Source organism: Typha angustifolia, chromosome 2 (genome assembly GCF_048772165.1).
Source record: "Typha angustifolia cultivar Huaian chromosome 2, ASM4877216v1, whole genome shotgun sequence".
NCBI lineage: Eukaryota > Viridiplantae > Streptophyta > Magnoliopsida > Poales > Typhaceae > Typha > Typha angustifolia.
Window position 1 is genome coordinate 8,048,775 of NC_133240.1, and position 22,372 is coordinate 8,071,146.

General features: G+C 39.0%; 3 protein-coding genes across 3 annotated transcripts; 1 reads left to right on the forward strand and 2 right to left on the reverse strand.

Annotated features, from left to right (window-relative positions):
- Window positions 1–2,262: 2,262 nt before the first annotated feature.
- LOC140770777 (trans-cinnamate:CoA ligase, peroxisomal-like) lies at window positions 2,263–4,463 on the reverse strand. Its single transcript, XM_073112048.1, has 2 exons — window positions 4,119–4,463; window positions 2,263–3,961 (listed from the first exon to the last, which is right to left on the reverse strand). Exons 1-2 carry the CDS (start codon window positions 4,314–4,316, stop codon window positions 2,468–2,470), a joined length of 1,692 nt encoding a protein of 563 aa, XP_072968149.1. The 5' UTR covers window positions 4,317–4,463; the 3' UTR covers window positions 2,263–2,467.
- Window positions 4,464–9,512: 5,049 nt separating this feature from the next.
- Window positions 9,513–15,284, forward strand: LOC140773103 (plant UBX domain-containing protein 7). The gene is made up of 10 exons (XM_073115486.1): window positions 9,513–9,782; window positions 9,898–10,004; window positions 10,129–10,239; window positions 11,472–11,643; window positions 12,085–12,162; window positions 12,266–12,334; window positions 12,587–12,730; window positions 12,890–12,992; window positions 14,520–14,791; window positions 14,868–15,284. The coding sequence occupies exons 1-10, from the start codon at window positions 9,681–9,683 to the stop codon at window positions 15,030–15,032; spliced, it is 1,323 nt and encodes a 440-aa protein (XP_072971587.1). The 5' UTR covers window positions 9,513–9,680; the 3' UTR covers window positions 15,033–15,284.
- Window positions 15,285–19,607: 4,323 nt separating this feature from the next.
- Window positions 19,608–21,672, reverse strand: LOC140774511 (uncharacterized). The gene is made up of 2 exons (XM_073117535.1): window positions 20,799–21,672; window positions 19,608–20,206 (listed from the first exon to the last, which is right to left on the reverse strand). Exons 1-2 carry the CDS (start codon window positions 21,484–21,486, stop codon window positions 19,887–19,889), a joined length of 1,008 nt encoding a protein of 335 aa, XP_072973636.1. The 5' UTR covers window positions 21,487–21,672; the 3' UTR covers window positions 19,608–19,886.
- Between the last annotated feature and the right edge of the window lie 700 nt (window positions 21,673–22,372).

Here is a 22,372-nt window from a genome sequence, read left to right on the forward strand (position 1 = left end):
CGAAGAAAAAAGAAGAAGAATTTACCTCCCTACCCTCTCAACCAAGGCTATCAAAATAAAAAAGCGGCTTGGGCTAGGTTAAGCTAAAGCTTGAGTTCAGCTTGGCTCAATTAGAGATGAGTCAAGCTTGAGCCGTCGAAACCGGCTCGAAATTAATATCAAGCCGAGCTTGAGTTAGAACCGACTCAACTCAATAGAGTCGGTATGAATGTTGCGAGAAAACCCTAATCCCACATTCGAAGCTAGAGAAAAACTAAGAAGAGAGAAAAAGAAATATGAGTGAGAAAGAGAAGGTTTTGAGAGGAAATGGCGAATGAGGTATTGATGATTACAAAGTGAGGTGGGTGGTAGTCTACAAGGCAGGCGATCTTGGAGCAGAGGGTAGGGGGAGGTTGGAGTCGAAGGTGGAAGAATGCAGCTCCGAGAGGAAGGAGCGAGGAGGAGGAGAAGAAGGCGAGGATTTGAGGAGGGAGGAGAGCCATGGCTCGGCTTGGGCTTGATCTGGCACGGTCCAACTCGATCCAACTCGTCTTAAATGAGGTTTGATAATAGGCTTATTTTAGGCTCGGGCTCGTCTTGAGTTGAGCTAAGCTAAGCTTGAGTCGAAACCGGCTCGCTCAAGCTCAGCTCATTTACACCCCCTACTCTCAACCAAAGGTTCTTTTCGTTAGCGGTCTCCTCCCTCTCCCCTCCCTTAGCCCTTTGATTAAGAAGGATCCTCTATTGTTGAGGATTCCCCCCTCCTATACTCACATTTCTTCTTTCCCTTATCTCTTTTTACCATTATCTCTTCATCGTTTGCATTGGTCAAGGCCGTTACTATTAAGTCATCGATGCCATAGTCATGGCTCCTCCCTCTTCGTCCTTGCATATTATCATGCCACCTTGGTCTTATAGTTGATATGCCTAGTCGGATCTCAACTTGAGTTTTGATTTGGACTTGGTCTGCCCTCCTCTCCACATTGTAGCTTGTCGATTATTTAATATGTTCACTCCTTCCTCGTCTTTGTTATACCATGCTCCATTATTGCGTTCTATCTCCCGCTTCCCATGCTATTAATTGGACCCACACTTCATGATTTTTGTGGGATTTTTGCTTAGAAATTCTTTTCTCAGTCGTGTTGCATAGTTTTGTGTGTTGTTGGTTGTGTTCTTTTTTGTTGTGAGTAGATGATCTATCAGATATTGCTATTTCACAACATCATACCTTAAACTATTCGATCGACATAATTATAGGTTGACTTGAGCCTCCTTATTCCCATGAAGCTATTAGGGTCAATCTATATTTTGATTTTTATTTTTGTGCCATCGAGCTTAATACTTTATTATCTAATATAGACCAAGTGTTAGAGCATTCTTTTTAAAAAGAACAAACTTACAATTATTCAAAATGTCCACAGTTGCAAAAAGTATTGCTTTCAAGGTAGTTGTCAACTATAGTTACTTAGCCAATCATCAGCAATATTTATCTCTTTATAGAATGTGGAGTTGTTATATTTTAAATTTTTTGTGATTAGGGAGATGGTTAAGAGTACTACTAAGTATTAGTTTGGTTTGTTTACTCAAATTTTTAACCAAAATATTATTACAGTACAAGATATTCTCTAAAATCCAATACTGTTTAAACTATTTAATAAACTAGTATTACAATGAAATCAATGTTTGTCATTTCCTCTATATCAATCGCTTTGAGAGATATCGATTTATACTGATGAAATCACTTTCTCCGAAAGCAATTTTATCCGGAAATCGTTTTCTCTAAAAGCGATTTATGTAGATACAATGTTTTAAAACAACATTCTTTCTAAGCAGTGATTTAGTTTTGTAAATATTTTATATTTTAATAATATTTTGGTCATAAACTTTGTTTGCTCGGTGACTACTCAAGCTAGTGGATTAATTGAATTCAGAATTACAACAACTAGGTCTAGGTATAAAGGGTTTTAATAAAAGCAATTAATGGTTACGTATAGATTAAAATTACTAAGGGTTCAAGTGGCGTCAAATAAAATCATCAAGAGAGGTATGTTAAAATTATAAAAGATTAAAATAAATTTTTCTTCAAAGTTTCAAGGTAACTTCTTACGACCTACAAGGCTACAATTCTAATATTCACGTATAAAATGCACTCTCCAATTTCTCACTTTATTCCCAGAAAACACCCCGCCTTAATCAAGTCAAACAGAAAGATCACGAGTCCCTTCTTAGAATTTAGAAAGATTGCACAGGGTGTTGCGGAACAAAATTACAAAAAATGTAAGGTGCAAGATGCAATTTTCTTTTTTTTTGTCACAAAATATTCATTACTGTATGACACTTTTTAGTACGAGCAATTCGTCGGACTGCGAATACTACAAATAACTCCCTCGATCACATACTTGCACTATATATATATATATATATATATATATATATATAGTGATATATTTGCATATATAAATATTTATGTAATAGGAATTGAGTCATGTCAAAGGCGAGACATGGCTAACACTTGCTCGACTTGGGTCTCAACTTGGCTCGAGCCGTCGCGGGTCCCACGAGCCAACTCCCTGAGCATAAACTTTTGGATCTTTCCGGTCGAAGTCTTGGGAAGCTCCTCCATGAAGACCACCTTCTTGGGCACCATGAACCCGGATAGGTTGTTCCTGCAGTACGATATGATGTCCTCCTCCCTTATCGCGAAACCCCCCTCTTCTCTGTAGTACTCTTTCTTCAGCACGACGAACGCGCATGGCGACTCTCCCCACTTCGGGTGCGGCATCGCAACCACCGCCGCCTCCACCACCATCGGGTGCTTGTAGAGCACCGCCTCCACCTCCACGCTGCTGATGTTCTCACCCCCCGATATGATCACGTCCTTGGCCCGGTCCTTGATCTCGATGTACCCGTCCTGGTGGATGACGCCGACGTCGCCGGTGAGGAACCACCCGTCCCTGAAGGCGGCGGCGGTGTCGGTGGTGTTTTTGTAGTATCCTTTCATGATGCTGCTCCCCCGGAGGACGATCTCTCCGACGGAGGCGCCATCGCGGGGGACGCTGGCCATGGTCTTGGGGTCCTTGACGTCGGCGTCGGCGAGCGACACCACGCCGACACCTTGTCTGGCTTTCAGCCTAGCCTTCTCGTGGCTCGGCAACAGGTCCCACTTGGCGTGCCATTCGCAGACTAATGCTGGCCCGGTGGCCTCCGTGAGGCCGTAGGCGTGCGTGACGCGGAAGTTGAGCCACTCGACCTTCTCGAGGAGGGCTGCCGGGGGCGGCGCGCCACCGGTGAGGACGTGGACAGGGTAGGGGAGCTTTCGAGGGGCCTCGAGGAGAATGTTGAAGATGATAGGGGCGCAACACATGTGGGTGACGCCGTGGGCGGCGATGGCGGCGTAGATGTCTGCGGCGGCTGGGGAGCGGAGGCAGACGTTGGCCCCACCGCGGGCGGCGACGCCCCACGTGAATGTCCAGCCGTTGCAGTGGAACATGGGGAGGGTCCAGAGGTAGACGGGCGACATCTTCACCTCCCATTGGAGAAGAAGGCTCACAGTACTCAGATACGCGCCGCGGTGGCTGTACACCACCCCCTTCGGCTCCGACGTGGTCCCAGAAGTGTAGTTCAATGCAATCGAGTCCCACTCATCGGTAACCGCCACCGGCGGTTGCGACGGGTCGCCGCGCGCGACGAGATGCTCGTAGTCGGCCTTCCCGAATTTCACCCCTTTCGGAGAATCAACATCGTCGATGGAGAAGAGCAATGGTGGCCGTATAGACTCCGCGGCGAGAATCTCGAGGGCAGCATCGGCGAGAGGAACGTACTGGTAGTCGACAAAGAACGCCTTCGCCTCCGCGTGCTTCAAAATGGAAGCGACCTTCGGCGCGTCGAGACGGGTGTTGATCGTGTTGAGCACCGCGCCGGCCATCGGCACGGCAAAGTGCATCTCATACAACGCCGGAACATTAGGCGCCAGGACGGACACCTATAAATAAAATTCGACAAATTAATTTAAATACGGGAAGTAATATTACTATTACTATTATTATTATTATTATTATTATTGGCAAGAGCCCTGTTTCCATTAAAAGTAACATTATAAGTAAACAAGACAAGCATCAATTACTCCTGCCTAGACTTACCACATCATTCTTAGAAACATTAAGAGCTCGAAGAGAGGAGGCGAGACGGCGGCACCTCTCATACGTCTGCTTCCAAGTGTAGGCGGTTCCCTCGTAGAAGACCGACGGCTGGTCGGCGTAGACGGCGGCAGCCCTCTCCAAGAAGGTGACGGGACTAAGCGGGGCATAATTAGCTTGACACTTAGGTAATTTATCCATTGCTTTAATTCTTGTAATTAAATTGAGAGAAAGAAAGGGGACGGATTGCTAGCAAAAGAAGAGCAGAAATGGCGGGATAGCGAGAGAGAGAGAGAGAGAGAGAGAGACAGACAGACAGAGAGAGAGAGAGAGAGAGAGAGAGAGAGAGAGAGACAGAGAGAGAGAGAGGGAGAAGCAACAACTGAGGTTAGAAGGCATAGAGGGAGGGGGTATTCGCTTATATATATAGCTGACGAGGAGACGACAAGGCTTGATGCTCATGCCCATGTGATTTGGGACGTATGTTTGATTATGCTAGAGAGGAAATTGCCACAAATCTTACAGTTTGGGCAGTTTGAACATGGAATATTGACCACCCCCTCCCCCCAAATAGTCTTTGAAAACTGCAACATGTTACGAAGTTGTACAATAACATTATATAAATATACACGTCTTTTTCTTTGTATTGATGTAAACTTTACTGTGGTGAGGTCTTCTATGTACATATCTGTGTGGGAATGACGAAGCAAGACTCGAGAAATTTCACGGCCATTAAGGAATTTGAAACCTTAGGTTGTTGGTATGAATATTCGTGTACTCAAAGTGGAGGACCGAGATGTTCGTCAAATCGTCTGGTGGGTTGATCTGCGGACCAGAAGACGAATTATCCTTTTGGGAGTGCCGAGTGGGGCCTTGTGGTGAACTACTATAACTTTTCAACGAACTTCGCTTCTCACTTCCTTTGGATCAACACACACTTCACGAGGCACTTTCTCTCAGGTTTACCAACATTTATAAATTTGAATCCAGGAATTCAAAGCAGGGGGCAACTGTTTCAAATTAACCCAGTCTTTTAAGCTATTTATATTTCGAATCCTTACTATTGTAGGTTAACTTAAACTAATCAGTATCTAAATAGAAAAAGAGCAATCATTCCATACCTAACCATATAAGTATGTGACTAGATTAATTGATATAAAAAATTAGAATTCAAGTATTTTATTATTACTTATTCTTATAACTGCTTCCTTAATAATAGAAGTGCCAACTTCTACAAATTAAAATAGGTAGCTAAGAGAGAAATAAAATATGACTAATTTACTCTTACAATTTAGAAAAATGATCGATACTTCTGATTAATTTTATTTAGTATTATTTAATCTTAATCATTTGATTAGAAGACAGAAATTAATAGTTCTTATTGAACCATTTGGCATTAAAAAAAAATACCCTCTTCTAAAATATAATTCCAATTAAAAAAATTTCCAAAAAGAGTTAATTAAGCGGTATTAAAGAAAGACAAGTACCTTGCACAGTAATGTGACAGATATTTTCCTACGTCTTTTTTCATGGCCACATAATATTTTCTTAGGACGTATGGTGGGCTATACAGTTTTTAATAAGAAAAAAGAATGTATCAAAAAGTATAACGCCACACATGAAATGCGTGGCTAACATCACACACAACGACAAAAGGAAAATTCATCAACAGCGGCCAAGATAAGTATTTTTTATATTGATTGATTGGCCTTGTGAAAATATGTGAGATCTGAACAAAAAAAGGAGAAAAATAATACATATTCTCGAACAGTGAAGTGATGGAGAAAACATTATTACGAGCAAATGAGCCAATTGCAAGCAAAATATCAAAGCTTATCACAAAAGATAATCCCCTCAGTTTGGCATAACAAGAAAGAAATTTTACAAACCATACATATTTTGTGATTTATATCTCATTTTTAAGAATCTTGCAGCAGCGGAGAGCATTGTAAAATTAATACGAATGGTAAAATATACCTAGAGCGAGTTAAGGTTAGCTCAGCTCGGGTCAAGTAATTTCCGAGCTAAGAAATCTACTGCAACTCGGCTCATTTAGAGCTCAAGAACTCAGAGAAGTAGTAAAAGAAAATAGATCTGAAAGAAAACTTTGGCCCTCCTAGCCACTCAGGAGAGCGAATAAAAGTAAAAGATAGAGATTGATTGCTGACAATTGTTTCATACGTAATGTGTGTCTCCCACCCTCAGAGCTACCCGAGAGCAGACAGCAGCTAGTGGTGTGCATAAATAATAAATAATAGAGCAATCGCTGGCAAATGGGGAAAAATAAAACACGTCAAGTCTTTAATGCAGTGTGACAAGGCTTAAAAGAAGTCATGTATTAGATCTTCAAGACACGTAAAACGTGATACATCCCTCTTGTCTTTCCCACCACAAGCACGATACATGCATGAACAGAAAGCCCCCACAAGTACAAACTACAAGTATTTTTATCAACCCCCCCAAAAACAAAGGGTAGTAACTGTAACTTGTTTGCATGCCATTAGCTACACTTCGTTCTTCGTTCTTCACCCTAATGCGGTTGGTTTGGATGCTTTGGTTAAATGTGATTGCGATACGGTAGGTCCTCATTAACATGAATTTAATGAGTGTTTCACAAAAGTATAACAGGTAGATCATAACCGTTTAAATATGTACCTTATATTTTCAACAACGTGACTCATAATACCATCATTATTCTCAACTTCTCTCCATCCTTTTCCCCTCTGAGAATAGAAGTATTTATATAGTTTTACATAAACAAGGAGGCCAATATGTAATACAAATTAAATAAAGAAGATGCCAAAAGGATAAACAAAATCACTGAAGGATCCACAGACAAACATTAGCTAAAACTTAGCTTTCCAATCTGGTAATGAATCTATTTTCTTTGGTTTTTGTACGAAAGAGAATGGTTTAGACGTACGAATTCCAAACATGCATCTCTCCCCATCTTTTGGCTATTTTGATACGACAATACTTGTTGAAGATCATGATCAATATTCTTTAACAAACTTGAAGGACCACTTAGTGAAAATTTCATACATCTCCTCTTTGTTAGATTCTAATTAGGCTTTGGGCCACGCTTTCCAATGCGTTTTCGAATAATGTTATTGGCTGGTACATAATAAAAGCCCACTATTTCTTCTCGTGGGCGGCTAAGACTACTTGCCATTTTTTTAAAGTTTTTTTTTTTTTTCATATTTCAGTTGATAAAAATATAATATATATATATTAAAAAGCCTAATTATTTATAATTTTATATTTAATAGATATCTTCAAATTTGGCATCGTCAAATATAATTAAAATAATAATAATAATAATTTTAATGTATAAAACTGTAGAAATAAAGTGAATTTAGACTTAACTGAGTTGAAGTAAAGTATAATTCCTCTAATATTTTATATGTAATAGATTCCATGTTGGGCTATTTGGTTTGTCTCAAAACTGTTTCGGACACTTTTTAAGTTTTATTCTATAATTATATTAAATTTTAAGGTGTGATTTGGTATTTGTTAGCCAATGGAAGGGTCTATATTTAAATAACGAAAAGAGAGGGCGGGATTTAAATAATATTACAGAAATACAAGGCATTAGATGCAAGTTTCTCTATTTTGGTCCAGTTTCAGCCTACCGTATAAAAGTGAATTTTCGGTTCAATAATATTACATAAATAAAGGTTGCTAACTACAAGTTTCTTTAGTTTTGTGAAGTTTTCATTTAACGCTATAAATATAAGTTAATTTTTTGTTCAACAATATTACATAAATATGGGGCCTAAATGTAATTTTTCTTAACTTTCTAGTGAAATTTTAATTTAACACCCTTTGTATGTTTATTTTCAGTTGAAATAATATTGCATAAATAAAGGGCTCTAACTGCAGGTTTTTTTTAAAGATTTACAAACTTTCATTTTTCACCCTGTATATAAGATAAATTTTGGTTTAATAATATCATATAAATATGGGGTTCTAAACGTAAACTTCTTTTAAGTTTGGTGAAGTTTACATTTAAACACCCTATATATAGTTATATATGAATTTTTTATTCAAATAATATTACGTAAAATGAAGGGTTCAAATTGCAAAGTTCTTTAGTTCTTTGTGAAATTGGCATTAGACGCCCTATATAAATATCGCATAGAGATGAGGTGCTAAACGTAAATTTCTTTAAATTTGGTTGAAGTTTTCCGTTAACACCCTGTATATTCCTGCATATATGTGAAATATCGGTTCCATAATATTGCTCAAGTAAAAGGGCTAAATGCAAATTCCTTCAATTTATGTGAAATTTTTATTTAACACCCTATATATTTGTGATTTTATGTTCACGTAATATTAGATAAATAGAGGGTTCTAACTTCAAATTTCGTGAAGTTTACATTTATCACCTTATATATAAATGAATTTTTGTTTCAACAATATTGCCTAGATATGGGGTTTTAAATGCAAATTTATATGATGTTTTGAAGTTTTCATTTAACACGCTTATATATATTTGAATCTTTGGTTCAAAATAATATTGCATAAAATGGGGTGCTAAACTCAATTTTTTTCTGTGAAAATTTTCACTTTAATACCCGTATATATGTGAATTATCATTTCAATAATACTGTATAAATAAAGGGTTTTAAGAGCAAAGCTTCTTATATTATGTGAAATTTTCATTTAACACCCTATATGTGTGAATTCTAGGCTCACGTATTGCATAAACGAAGGGTTCTAACTACAAATATCATAATTTTGTCGTGAAGTTTCCATTTAACACCCTATAAATATATGAATTTTTGGTTCAATAATATAGCATAAACATGGGGTGCTAAATACAAATCTCTTTGATTCGGTGAATTTTTTATTTTATACCATATATAAATGTAAATTTTTTATTCAAATAATAATGATAATAAATGTGCAAAGGGGCCAACTTCTTTATTTTTTTGTGAAGTTTCCATTTATCACCCTCCATATAAGTGAATTTTCGGTTATTGATTAATACGGGTCTAAAATGCATATTTATTAGATTCGGTAATTTTCATTTACAATCCTATCTATACGTATATTTCGTTTCAGATAATATCGTGTAAGACAGGGTGCTAACAGCAAATTGTTTTGAATTTTTGGTGAAGTTTCCGTTAAGACCCCATAGGTATTAGAAAATTTCCAGACGTAGGTTGGGTTGGGAAGAGGGGGGTTCGGGAGCCTGGAGTTGATCCCGATCCGAACCCGACCCCGTAATTGCTTGGCTCTATTTCCAACACCATACTGTAAAACCCGTTAATCTGATCCGTTAGCTTCGCTCGGATCCGGATCGTGTAATCGGAACCCTTAGCGAATTTAGATCGTCTAACCGGAGCCTAATCCGTCTCGTCCTCTTCTCCTTTTTACTCGAGTACGTCTCCGAGCTGTAAAAGAGAGAGAGAGAGAGAGGAAGAAAAAAAATAAAACTCAAGAAAGATCTCTTTCTCCTATCCGAGTCTTATCACCCCTCGATCCCATCTCTTATTCTCGCAATCTAATCTTTATTCCAGTTAGTTATCCGCGAAATCCTGCTCGATCTGGATAACTCTCATGGATATCCTCCCAACGGCGGCGGAGAAGCAGCACCTCGTCTCGTCGTTCCTCGAGATCGCCGTCGGCCAGACGACGGAGACGGCCACGCAATTCCTCCAGGTTAGATCCGTTTCGGATTTGTTCTCGAGCTTTCCGCTGATATTGTTCTATAGGATTTGATCGGACTCTAGGGTTTTGTAATGGTGGATGTCGATTCTGCTGTTTGTATTGATAGGCGACGAGTTGGAAGCTTGATGAAGCTCTTCAGCTATTCTTCGTTGGTGGTGATGGCGGTGGAGTGGCGTTAAATCCATTGCCGCCAGTGGTCGATGAAGGTCCTAGGTGAGTTTTATATGGTGGAGCAAGTTTTTAGGGTTTGTAGAATGAATGTGTTATAAATGATCGGTCATTTGATGGTTTTTCTTTGCTTCTTAATTGAGCTAATTGCAATGTTTGGCTTGAAAAGGGCTGATGCTGTTGCGAATGAGAGTGTAGTGCAAGATTTTGGAGAAGATGAAGTGCGTGCTCCGTTGCCGGTGAAGAGGGATACTTTATATGGTGATGTCTCCTTTACGAGGTATGCTAAATCACGTAAGATATCAATGATTTATTACAGTTGATATATTTATTCAGTGCCCAATTGATCAGCTGCTGTGGTTTTGCATTGTTATTAATATGTATCAGTTTATTTACTATGGAAATCATGGAGATGACGTAAGAGGCAACACCTCTTTTGGCAAGTACTTCCTAATTACTTACCTATTGTGGGTTTGGTGGGAGGACTTTGAAAGTTCACTCTATTTTCTATTGGAAATAGAAGCAAAGAACAAAAGAAAAATCTTTCTAAAATATGCATCATTGGTCAGCAAATGGGCCAAGAATAACTCATTGCTGTAAGTGCTAGGACGAGTATTTGCAATTCATACCTTGATTCTGCCCCTGATATCTTAGTGAGGCATCTTAGGCCTATGGAGCTTGTGGTTAAAGAGTTGGAGAAAATCCTGGTAATATAGAAATAGAATTTATATTGACTATTGGTATGATATAAACACAAACTGGTACGGTATTGTAAGCACTCTACAATATTGGGCAGAATGGTAGACGTAAAGCCATCAGTTTAAGGAGTGACTCAGCAACTTCTCACTTTTCTCGTACATTGGTATAATGATCTCATACCAATGATCTCTTTACAGCCCAATAATCAGATTATGTATTAGGAATAAGAATGATTGTCCAAAATATTATTATCGTCCATGTGTCCAATAGAACGAAGAGTATTGAGTGACTTACAATAAAAAAAAAACAGCATTGGAAACTTCCAATGTCTCTTTCTGTCATACAAAGTGCCAGATCTACCAAGGAAATTACTGTGAAAAATCTGAAGAAATCTGTAAAAAAAAGGAGAACTATTTTGATGGTAAAAGTGATAATGACATATGTACGAACAAATGCTAAGTTATAAGGGTGTTGTTAATGATATTTTGGATAAAATTTTAAAGATGTATCACCAGAAAAGGCCATATTAGAATAGTACTTCAAATAAGAATTTTAGTAAACCCGTTGTAGTTACTCCTGTTTTAGTCATAAGAGCTTAATTATTGATTGATATGCAACACGAGAGATTTTCACGAGTTATTTTTCATTCTCTTAACATTGATCTGCATTTGTTAAGGTTGTTGTTCGGATGAATTCATGTTCTTTATTTACTGTATCATGACTTCCATTATATTTTCTTCAAAATAACAGTACCATTTATTCCATATAGCACATTTTTTTATTGCAAAGTCTCTCTTGCTCTTCTGTTCTCAGAGTACAGCCTTCTGCAGTGGTTGCATTCCGCAATTTTGAGGAAGAATCAAGACAATCTGCTTTCTGGCAAGCTGATCAAAATGCTGCGTCAACAGAAAATGGCTCTCGCGATAATCTTGCTTCTTTATATCGTCCTCCTTTGTCCTTAATGTACAATGGACCCTTTGACAAGGTAGATTCTACATTCTTTATTATTCTTTGATTCATCTGTTAAATGATGGATTGTAGTGTTGTTTAAGTAGTTCCTCTATGGACTATGCACCATGCATATCATTTTCTGAGCCCTACATTTCTTTACTCTCAAATTACACTCAAGAAGATAGCATTTAGTTAAAGTACCTTCCTTCCATCAGCCTTCACTAGTGTGGATCTTCAAAGCTTTTTAAGGAGGTTGACTCTCAGAAAGTCACATTCATGAAGTGAAATGAGCTGCCAAAATTATCTCATTTTGCCTTCTCTCATATTTTAATTATTGAACTGATGGAAAATCCTAATGGCAAGTTCAGTCAATTTTTTAGAGCAATAACCCATGTCTTGGTATCAAGAAAAAAACAGTGCACTTGGTCTATCTTCTACTTAGCTGCTCACTGTACTTTTGGTTTTGCATATGCAGGCAAAGATAGATGCTGCCGTTCAGGGTAAGTGGTTATTAATCAACTTGCAGTCCACAGAAGAGTTCAGCTCTCACATGGTAAACTTTTTTTTTTTTTTTTTTTTTTCTGCAAGCTTATATTGAAGACTGATTTATTTATAAGATACTTCTAACTTAAGAATTTGTCTGTCATGTTCCAAAGCTAAACCGAGATACATGGGCAAATGAAACCGTAGCACAGACAATTCGTACTAATTTCATCTTCTGGCAGGTTTGTGTGATTCTGTATCTTGGTTTACATATATTCAGTTCTCTCTTTTTTCCTGAATGCTAGTATGATTCTTGCTATATTGTATGCATAGATGATGTATTAATTTCAATCTTTCGATATCCGTCTATCTTTAAGCTCTTTGGTGTGGTGCTGTCATATGTTTTTCTTTTGGATGCTTTTCCCATGTGATTGAGCATTTCTCTCATGAATCACTAAACTCTTTCTGATTGCACTGCTCCATGAGGATTTCAGGTGTATCATGACAGTAGTGAGGGAAAGAAGGTTTGCACCTATTACAATTTGGTTTCTATTCCTGCAATTCTTGTAATTGACCCCATTACGGGACAAAAGATGCGGGCCTGGAGTGGCATGGTACAGCCAGAACGTTTGCTGGAGGTATCAATTTTGCTATGCTTGTGATATTCTTATCTTTTACTTAAAATCTGGCCTCACAACATTGCTCCAATTGAGAAGGATTGAAAATGGTCAGAGGATACAATCTTGTATAATGTAAATTTTAAAGTCCTTGATTTCATATTCAATTTTTAAATTTAGGATTTGCTTCCATACCTTGATAAAGGTCCAAAGGAGCACCATAATGTTCTACCTCAGAAACGTCCAAGAGATATTGCTCAGAATTCTAAACCTAGTATGCAAGGTATGACAGTTTGGTTTACTACCCAATAATTTGCCATGATCATGATTAATGTCTTTTGCAAATATTAAGCTATGATCTTCTGCAAGCATATTGTTTCCAGATTTAACTTTTATTAGGTTTATATCAGCAGTTCCTCTTTTGATGCCCTGAACCCCTTCCACTAGATTGTTGAGAGACCGGTGCAGAATTCCCGAGGGACTTAATTTTTCGAACCAGTTTTATGGGACTAGTATCTAGTTTGAGAAATGGAAGCAGTTAGTATTAAGTTCAGGGTGGTTTACTTACAGCAACTGAGCGTAACAGAACTAGAACTTTGAAACTGAGGCAACTTTTCTTACATACTAATAATTATTACACAGTAATATCTGTGTAAGATGTGTGCAAATGACGACAACTGTGTGAACTGGAAAGGAAAAAGGTTGGTTTGCCCATTCAGTTGGGTCCTAAATGATTATCTGTGCTCGGACTAGGCACTTTATGTCCTTTCTGTCTTTTCAATGCTACAGTATGATTTTATTTGTATCTCCCACAAGAACTCCTATCAATGTTCCCAAAGCTGGTCCTTAATATTAAAATTCAGATTTTAGGGGGACAAGCACTTTTTCAGGTCTGTAATTTGACTTATATCTTGCATTTGTTTTTCATCATTCTGCACTCCTCTTCACTCTGTAATTCACCCTCTGTTTTCCTTTATTGCAATTCAAAATTGTACTTTGTTTTCGATCAAATGAATACCGACCTTTTCTATTTCTTTCTCCAAACTCATCATTTAACAAGAAATTGTCCTTCACCTCTCTATTGGATTTATTTTTCTGTTTTAATGTGATTTACACATAAATGAAGCTTCTTGGTTTTGACATGCAGGTTGGCTCTTACTATCTGGTCAGTTGATACTTAATAAAGGAACAACCAAACAAGTCTATTAGATATTTCAACTTATCAAGGATGACTGCTTTATCTTTAGAATTCAGCTTATAAGAGCATTATTTTTATCTGCATATGCTTTGTCAATGAATATTAGACTTATTGGAATTTCTAGTTCTACACACACCTAGTATTTTAAGTTCATGGTAATCTATTACTTGGCTAATTTTTTATTAGTGACTTGTCCAGAAAGCATGATATTATTAGACAATCTTTTGGGTTTCATTTACTGATATTTGTGATGGTAATTTTTGACATCCATCAATAGCAATTCTTTCAACTTACACTTGATGAAGCAGAAGCAAAATTTTCATGGAAATCTGGGGGTTCATGTTCTTGTAACTTCATCCATCTGCATTGCTCATAATGCATTGTGGAGGTTTCAATTATCTGATCTGAGGGCTCAGTATTGATCTAGCAAATTTGCTTCTCGTTTGATGGTTCTTTACAAATGGGTCTGCAGTTTGATAATTGTTTTTGTTTGCATGATATCCTTAAACTTCTACCTCATTATGAGTTACCTACAACATAATATTTCATTTATTCTTGTTGGTGCTGCAAATCACTCAGTTCATTGCTGTGGCTTGTGCTTTTCCTCTTTAGGCAAAGCAGCTGTAGAAGATGATGAAGAGCTTTTGAGGGCAGTGGCAGCTTCTCTGGAGGAATCGAAGGGCCTTCTAAGAACACATGCCATTGATGACAAGGCTGAACCTGAGAAAGATGTGGAGTCCAGTTCGAATGGAAAGCCACCCATTGAATATCCTCCTCTCCCTGAAGAACCTCAAGGAAGCAGGGATCTTCTATGTCGGGTTGGAGTCCGGCTACCCAACGGTCAGAGGCTCCAAAGGAAATTTCTTCGCGCGGACTCTACAAAGGTTTAACAAATGATTCATATAAGCTTTCGCCAAGTTTTTATTACAAATTCTACATAACATCATATTGTCTCTGCAGCTTTTGTGGTCTTTCTGCTGCTCCAAATTGGAGGATGGTGAGAAAAGGTCTTTCCACTTCACACAGGCGATTCCTGGTGCGCCAAAGAAACTGGAGTATGAGAGCAGTCTAACTTTTGAGGAAGCAGGCTTGTCAAATTCAATGGTTTCTCTGGCATGGGACTGAAACCTAACTGGATCGTTCAAGTAACACTGCACAAAGCTTGTTGGGGGCTTGGTGTGGGTGCAAAAATTCTTCTTTCGCCCCCCTGCTTTTTTTCTTCTCTGATGTAATTCAGCACTTCATGTGCACAGGAACAACTTGGAATCGCCACGGGCGAATTCGTACATTATAGTAGCACACAGACTTGTTATTTTGGAACATATTTATGTACAGTTTTATAAATTATACTGTACAGTGATCTTCCTTGTCCAAAAATTTCCTGAAAACCGAAGGGCTTGTAAAAAAACACCAAATGCTGATGGATTTTTATAACATAGCTAAGAGTCAGGTCACTTGAAGACAGTTGTTTAACACCAAAGGTTAAATTTGTATTCAATGATCATGAGAGTAAGATGGCAATGTTTGGGGTCTTTGATTCCTGTCACATGGGAAATGTCAGGGTTTTTGATTGTAAAGAAAGAGTGAGTGTGATATAGTTATTTTGGGGTGAGAAGGAATGGTTGGTTGCATGATTAAGAAGTTTGACTGGCATATAGGTTAGAAGTTTGACGAGGGACACCCATCATTTGTTGCTGTAGCTGGTGACAGTGTTGTCAGGGTGAGACTGCTTCCTGCTGCAAATTTATCTGACACCTCCCTGAGAGGCAGCAGCGAAGGGCAGCGAAGGTTGTTCCCAAAGGGCCCAATCCCAATCAGTTCCTCATGTAGCAGCACACCTACCCAATTATTTCACTCAATACACTTATATATATATATGGTTAATTATATTTGAACCTCCCTAACTCATCACACAGCATCACTTTCAGCCCTCTAAGAAACCCAAAAAATAAAGTAGTAGATATACTTCCTAAACTTTTTCAACATATTACTGAGTCCACATTTCCTTAGAACTTTTGATAGAAATAATTTTAGGAGTTCGATCAATCTAATAGATGGAATAAAGTATCCCCAACTTCTCTTTTGTTAGTCTAACCTCCACGACAAGTTATCTAAATATTAAACTCTAAATTTATTTTCTCTAATTCTTTTAAAATGTATTTCTAACAAAATAAGGTAAGAAAAAATAAGGGCATTTTTTTTACTTATCTAATTCGTTAATTATTTTTAAAATTATTTTAACAAAATTTTTAATTGAGAAGCATTAGTGATATAATTAAATAATTCACCGAGTGTATGTGCCCTTTTTTCCTTGAAAACGTGAATATGATATAGAGTGATAATTGAGGAGATTAAAATATATTTAACTACATATATAATCTATAAATATATATAACTGAAATGTGCCTATATCAAAATAAATTGATCGCGTTAGTATTTAAAATTTATGATTTATTTATGGTTGTGTTTGTATTTGCATTATCATGATCCAACCTGAACTTCGCTAACCCAATCATATTGTTTCCCCTTCTTCCTTACCGTCGACATCTTCTTCTCCCCCCTTTTCCTCTTCTAGCCTAGTGGCTAGGGAAAGGAAGGTGCTCTCCTCCTTTATGGTCTTTCCACTCTACTCTCCTCCTCTTGTTTCTCTCATCTTCATTTCTATTTTCTTTCTGTACTTTCCCCTTCTCCGTAGTTGTAGCTTGAGCCACATTAGTTGTCGGTGACTCCGGGTTTTCTTAGATGGTGTCCCATCTTCCCTCTTATGGTAGTTATATTGGTTTCTCTTTCCTTTAGACCTCCATTCATCCTCATCCTCTTGCTGAGTTGCCTTCTCCGCTTAGGTCCCTCTCTTTTTTATGACCTACCTATCACTTTGCCACCGCCCTGCGCCATCACCTATCATATTACTGCCCTATGTTGTCACCTGCCACACTCTACCTAGCACTACTTTGTCGTCCTCTCGGTTGTAGCCACTGTAATTTATTCTTGGTTATGTTGCTAGGTTTTTATGAAGTGCTTTTTAGCTGCCATTGTTGTGTCGCCTATGCTTTGATGTGGCACATTTTCTTTCACCTCTTGACACTCAGATCTTGGTGTTGTGTGTTATATGAGTTTTGTTTTGTTTCTTGTTTTGCCTTGCTATAGGGTTAGTGTGTTGTAGATTTTTCTTTCCCTTTTGATGGGGGTAGATTGATTTCAAATCCTCCTACTTTAAGGGATTCTCAAGGCAATGTCTTAGACTATTGGCTCGACATAGTGTGCAAGCTAACTCAGGATTCTACGATCTTGTGAGTTTGTCTAGGCTATGCTTTATTCTTATATTTCTTTATATATCTTTTGTGCCTGCGTGCTATTGGTAGTACTACCTAATATGTCGAGTGAAGACTTTGTGTCAAAGGGTCATCGCTCTACTACCCTTTCTTCTATGTATTATACTACTCTATTGAAACTAATGAATTGTTCTAAAGTAGGAGCTTTCTCTCAAAAGAAAACCTTTATACCCCTTAAAATGAGTTGTGTTCACTTTCTCAATTGTCATATATTTATAAGACACCTAAACTTAAACTTTAGCTAGCAATCCGCAAGTCCATAGCCCAACATAACTAACAAAACTCTGAATCTTTGAAATCTAACATTGAGATTGATTTTGATAATCCTTCGTAATGTTAATAGCAAATCCATAAGGTTAACTATAACCCTATAATAATTATTTAGTGTTTTAGCTCAATGGTTCGATTACACTCAGTTTAATCGTACAACAATACAGTAGTTTGAAAGAGCAACTCAACAACGTAAAATAATAAACAATTAATGAATTTAAATTCTAAACATGAGGCGGCTTAGTATGACTGACTTAATGCTAGCCAACGTTTAACCTTCAGACTTTTAAATGATAATAAAAAAATAAAATAAAAACTTAATGCTAACCAAATTATTAGTTTTCAGCTACACGCCAAACTGACCAACAATACCACCCACCTATTTTCTCTAATTAATTTGTTCAAGAAATCACCACCTTATTTCCCAAATAGTAGTCGCCAAAGAGCGTGTCGGTGGGAGGGCGGCGGGGAGGACAGATCCGTCATTTCAACCATTTCAGAGGGGGTAATCTGGGAAAAGAAAAGAGAAAAGGAAAACCGGCAATGGCCATTGCCATTGGCATCTCACGCTAGTCAAACGTCTTTGACTAGTTACGGCCCTGCTCGCAATGACAGCCGAGATTGTCAGAGTCCTTCACCTTACATGCACTTCCAAAATAAATAAACCCCCCACTATTTCACACCCAAAAATTTACCTCGCCCAATCATATCTTACCTAAGAAGTATAAAGGCCGGGACCCACCAACTAGGTCGCTCTTCTCTGTACTCTACTCCTTAAGGGGGGAAAATTACACTTCACTCCCTATAAAGTAACACTGCAAAATTACATTTCACCCCCCCCGCCCCGCCTCCATACCTCTCTTTTGGCGTTTATATTTATATTTTAAAAATACTTCTATTATTTTTATTTTAAATAAATTTAACTCTTTTTTTTAATGTTAAAATAAAATATGTTAAGAAAAGATGCAGCGTTAAAATTTACAGGGGGGCGTGTGTAAAATGCTCCTTTACTCTGGACCAAGAGTTTAGTTCAATTTTCTTATCACAATTTTGTTTATATAACCATTACATTTCATAATTTGTAGTTTAATCAACTATTAAAGTAAAAATTAAGGATAGTACTATCAGTCTATCATTTATCTCATGATAGATTCTCATATATTTTCTAACTCAATCTTTTATTTCAAAAAATAAACCTCCTTCAGAGAAGTTTTTTATTTTATTTAAAAGAGATATTAAAATCAACAAATAACTTTTCGATTGATAGACACCTTTTGTTGGCTGAAGAGTAACTTTGGGGGTGTTTCCAGAATACAAGTATAAATTTTGGAAAGATGCAGGGTGGGAAGTGTAATATTCCTAAGGAATGGAACAAGTTGCGCCACCCAATCACCGATCGTCCTTTCAATTTTATCCGATGACCGGAATGCCCCTCTGCCGCAGATAATGACAAGACGTAGGGTGACCGGCGGAAACCGACAAGAGAGCGGTCGTCGCCAAGCTTATATTACCTTATTTGATGAGGGGTAACTTTGTCATAAGAAAAAGCTGCAGCACGGTCCTATCCGCTTTGACTGCAGCGTCGTCCAAGAGACCTATTTACCCTTTTAACCTTTTGCCCCTCAGTGGGCGTGGAAGTGGGGCCTGGAGACCAATCGAGCGCGGCCGTACGATGAGGCGGGGCCACCATCTGGAACCGTCCATCTGATGGTTCCGAGGGCCCTTAAGTGGTTCATGGTACGGTTTTGTTGACTAGGGTCACCCTTTGGGTTCACTTTCCTCGTTTTCTTTATTATTATTTATCATTTTTATTTTTTCGCAATTATGGGAGATGATACCAAAGATAGTTACATCAGTCCATGCATGCATGATTACATGAGTTGTGCTTTCATACTGCTACTTTTTAGACACGTATACAGAGTATTATATACAAAATGTGGAAATTACATTATTGCCCTACTATAAAATGTGGACTTTAGAGACGCAAAAACTTCTATAATGACTTCCTTGTATGCGATCATAATTTCTACAACGTTAGCTATACGTGTTCGATGAATTACGCAAGTCCATTTAAAAAAAGAAAAGGACAAGGGCGATTTAGTCTTTGCAACTACCACATCCAAGTATGGAGGAGGTAGGACCCACTTACAAGGACACGAAACGGTGATGTTTGTGCCGCACATGATCACAACATCCCCAAAACAGTGAAATCGAACAGGATGATTAAAAAAAAAATATTGGGAGAGAAAACAATTAAAATTAAAATTAAAATTAAATTAAAATCACCCCCGAAAAAAATTAGTAAAATCAATCCCCCACCTCCTCCGCCATTCCTACCCGTTTATTTACATCTGACACCCAAGAAAACTTAATTATCTTACCTGGAGTCCCCGTTTCGGTGGTCGGAGACGAGGGCGTAGATGGCGCCGGATAAGTTGTTGACGGCTGAGATGAGCCCAGCAAAGCCTTGGCGGCGCATCTCGGTGCGGTCCTCCTCTAGTCTGAGCCGCCGCTCCTCCAGCTCGAGCAGCTCGCGGTGGCGCCGCTCTCGCTTCTCCTCGCAGGTCAGCAGCGTCCGCGCCAGAACGCTCGCGCTCCGGACCACGCTCGACCCGAGCCGCCTAAGCCGGCGCCTCTTAGCCTCCGGCTCCTGATCCCCCTCGTTCTCCTCCGATTCCTCCGACTCCGTCATCTCCACTGCAAGATATTATCTTAGCTAAATTTTTGCATATATAACCCTCTAAATCTCTTATTTTCATAATAGCCCACTAAAATACGTATTTGCATGTATACTATATATACATATATATAAATATATTGTCAAGAAGAAAAAATAAGGACACAGACAGACTATCATACCAGCACGTAAAGAAGAGAGGAAACATAAGGATTAGAGGAATGGGTTCATGGCAAAGCTTCATAGTTTAAGCTAAAGAGCTTAAAAAGCAACGCTTTATACATATTACTTTCCCTGACCTTTATATGAGTAACGCGTAGCATTTCAGAATAAACAATTAGATAGGGGGTTAAAAGTATAAAGATCCTCTTATGCATGCAGTAGCAGCTTTAATGGAACAAAAAAATAGTTCTTTCCATAAGATTGGTAGACGATGCAACAGTTGAAAGATTGCGATTTTGGCAATGATAACGCCAACCGTTGCTATCTTAAACAATATAATATTCAGATGAAATCAATTAAAAATGAAGGTTATGATGATAAATTCCATTAAAAAAGATGGTTATCATGATTAATTACGTGACTTAGTGACTCCAATTAATTAGATCGTACCGGAAACGGATGGCTGAGGAGGCGGAGGAGGCGGAAGCGAAAGCGGCGGCGCTGCCAGGAGAGGAGGCGGTGGGGTTGCCGGCGGCGGATGACGGACGGAGACGGGTGGTGTAGCGGAGCCGCGTCTGGCGGCGCGGCGGCCGAGGACGTCGGTGAGGGCATCGAAGACTTCCAAGGCGAGGTTAGTGGGGAGGTTCCGCTCCTTCCTCTCGTGCCGCTCCATCGCCCAGTACGAGACGGCGGGGCCGCCGCCTTCTGCGGCGGCTGCGGTGGCGCGGGACTCGAAGTCGCGGACTTTTTTGTAGTCGCGGAGTAGGTTGTCCCACTTGTCGTTGCACTGGTTCTGGCTGCGGAGGCAGCCATGCTTCCAGCAGTAGTTCTCCACCCACTTCCACCGCTGCTCCGCCGACCGGGGGGTGGTGGCGCCGCCGCCGGAGGCGGAGGAGGAGGAGGAAGCGCAGTTCCCGGCACGGCGGTCGTCGTCGAGGCGCTTTGCGGTGATGAGGACGAGTGTCTCTTGGAGGGTCCAGTTCCCCTTGCGGTAGTCGCGGAGGAGGGAGGCGGTGGAAGAGGAGGGGGACGGCGGCGGTGGCGGCGGCGGAGGAGGAGGCGGAGGAAGAGGGCTGTGGTGGTGATGGTGGTGGTGGTGGTGGTGGTCGAGAGGGGTTAAGGGGGAGGGATCGGACATGGCGTTTTGGGCATTGGGAAATGGGGAATGGAATATAGAGGATTGGTGTAGTATTGGAACGGTGTAGCAAAGTGGAGGGGTAGAAAAGGTTATAGCTTTGTTGCTGTTCTTGCTTATTTTGCATATAAGCCCTTTAGAACTCCCGAATTTGTGTCACCCCTTCAGTAGTGCCTCCTTCCTGCTTAGTGCTAACTGCTAAGGCACGTATCAGAATGTCATCTACAAATAGTAAAATGTAGCAGATTCAAAGTGCAATTATCTCAAATTACAGTGTGCTTCTAAGTTCTAACAAGGAGTTACAACCGAGCGTTACGGGATTGAATAATAATACTAATAAGTTAATGGTTGAGGTTTTGGCATGGACGTTAAAGGTTTAAACGATGTAACATTAATAAGAAGGAATCCGAAAATATTATTGTGAATGTTGTTACCGCGCTTCACGCGTTGTTTGCTGAAGCGTTTTGTGTGGTGTGGTCGTATGCATCTCGTGATCGGGAGAAGTTATTATAATTGTGTCGAATTCGAAGGTCGTACCTGTAAAATGTAATAGGGCTTTGAGTTTAGTTTGGATGCGACCTTCATCCAGTTCCAGATCCAATTTGTATGCTGGGTTGTTAGAATATTGAAAGCCCACATGACCCAAATATATTACCAAATAATTATTAAATTTTTTATCCATCCATATCTTATTCGAATCAATTTATTACCATTTTACCTTTTTCTTTTTGTTAATATCTCAAAATTATTATATTGTTGGTTGTTTTTCTCAATAGACAATTATTATGCGTAGACGAGTTAAACTAATATAATTAATTTTAATACCTTTTCATATTTTTTTAAATTAATTAAGAAATATTTTAGGTACTTAGGATCCTTGAAATGTTCA

Excerpts from the sequence above, each read along its gene's own strand:
- LOC140770777 (XM_073112048.1), bottom strand. The coding sequence starts at position 4,316 with ATGGATAAATTACCTAAGTGTCAAGCTAATTATGCCCCGCTTAGTCCC. Across the intron at positions 3,962-4,118 it reads ATGTTTCTAAGAATGATGTG|GTGTCCGTCCTGGCGCCTAA; the intron begins GTAAGTCTAGGC and ends TTTTATTTATAG.
- LOC140773103 (XM_073115486.1), top strand. The coding sequence starts at position 9,681 with ATGGATATCCTCCCAACGGCGGCGGAGAAGCAGCACCTCGTCTCGTCG. Across the intron at positions 10,005-10,128 it reads GTGGTCGATGAAGGTCCTAG|GGCTGATGCTGTTGCGAATG; the intron begins GTGAGTTTTATA and ends TGGCTTGAAAAG. Across the intron at positions 10,240-11,471 it reads GGTGATGTCTCCTTTACGAG|AGTACAGCCTTCTGCAGTGG; the intron begins GTATGCTAAATC and ends TTCTGTTCTCAG.
- LOC140774511 (XM_073117535.1), bottom strand. The coding sequence starts at position 21,486 with ATGTCCGATCCCTCCCCCTTAACCCCTCTCGACCACCACCACCACCAC. Across the intron at positions 20,207-20,798 it reads TCCTCAGCCATCCGTTTCCG|TGGAGATGACGGAGTCGGAG; the intron begins GTACGATCTAAT and ends AATATCTTGCAG.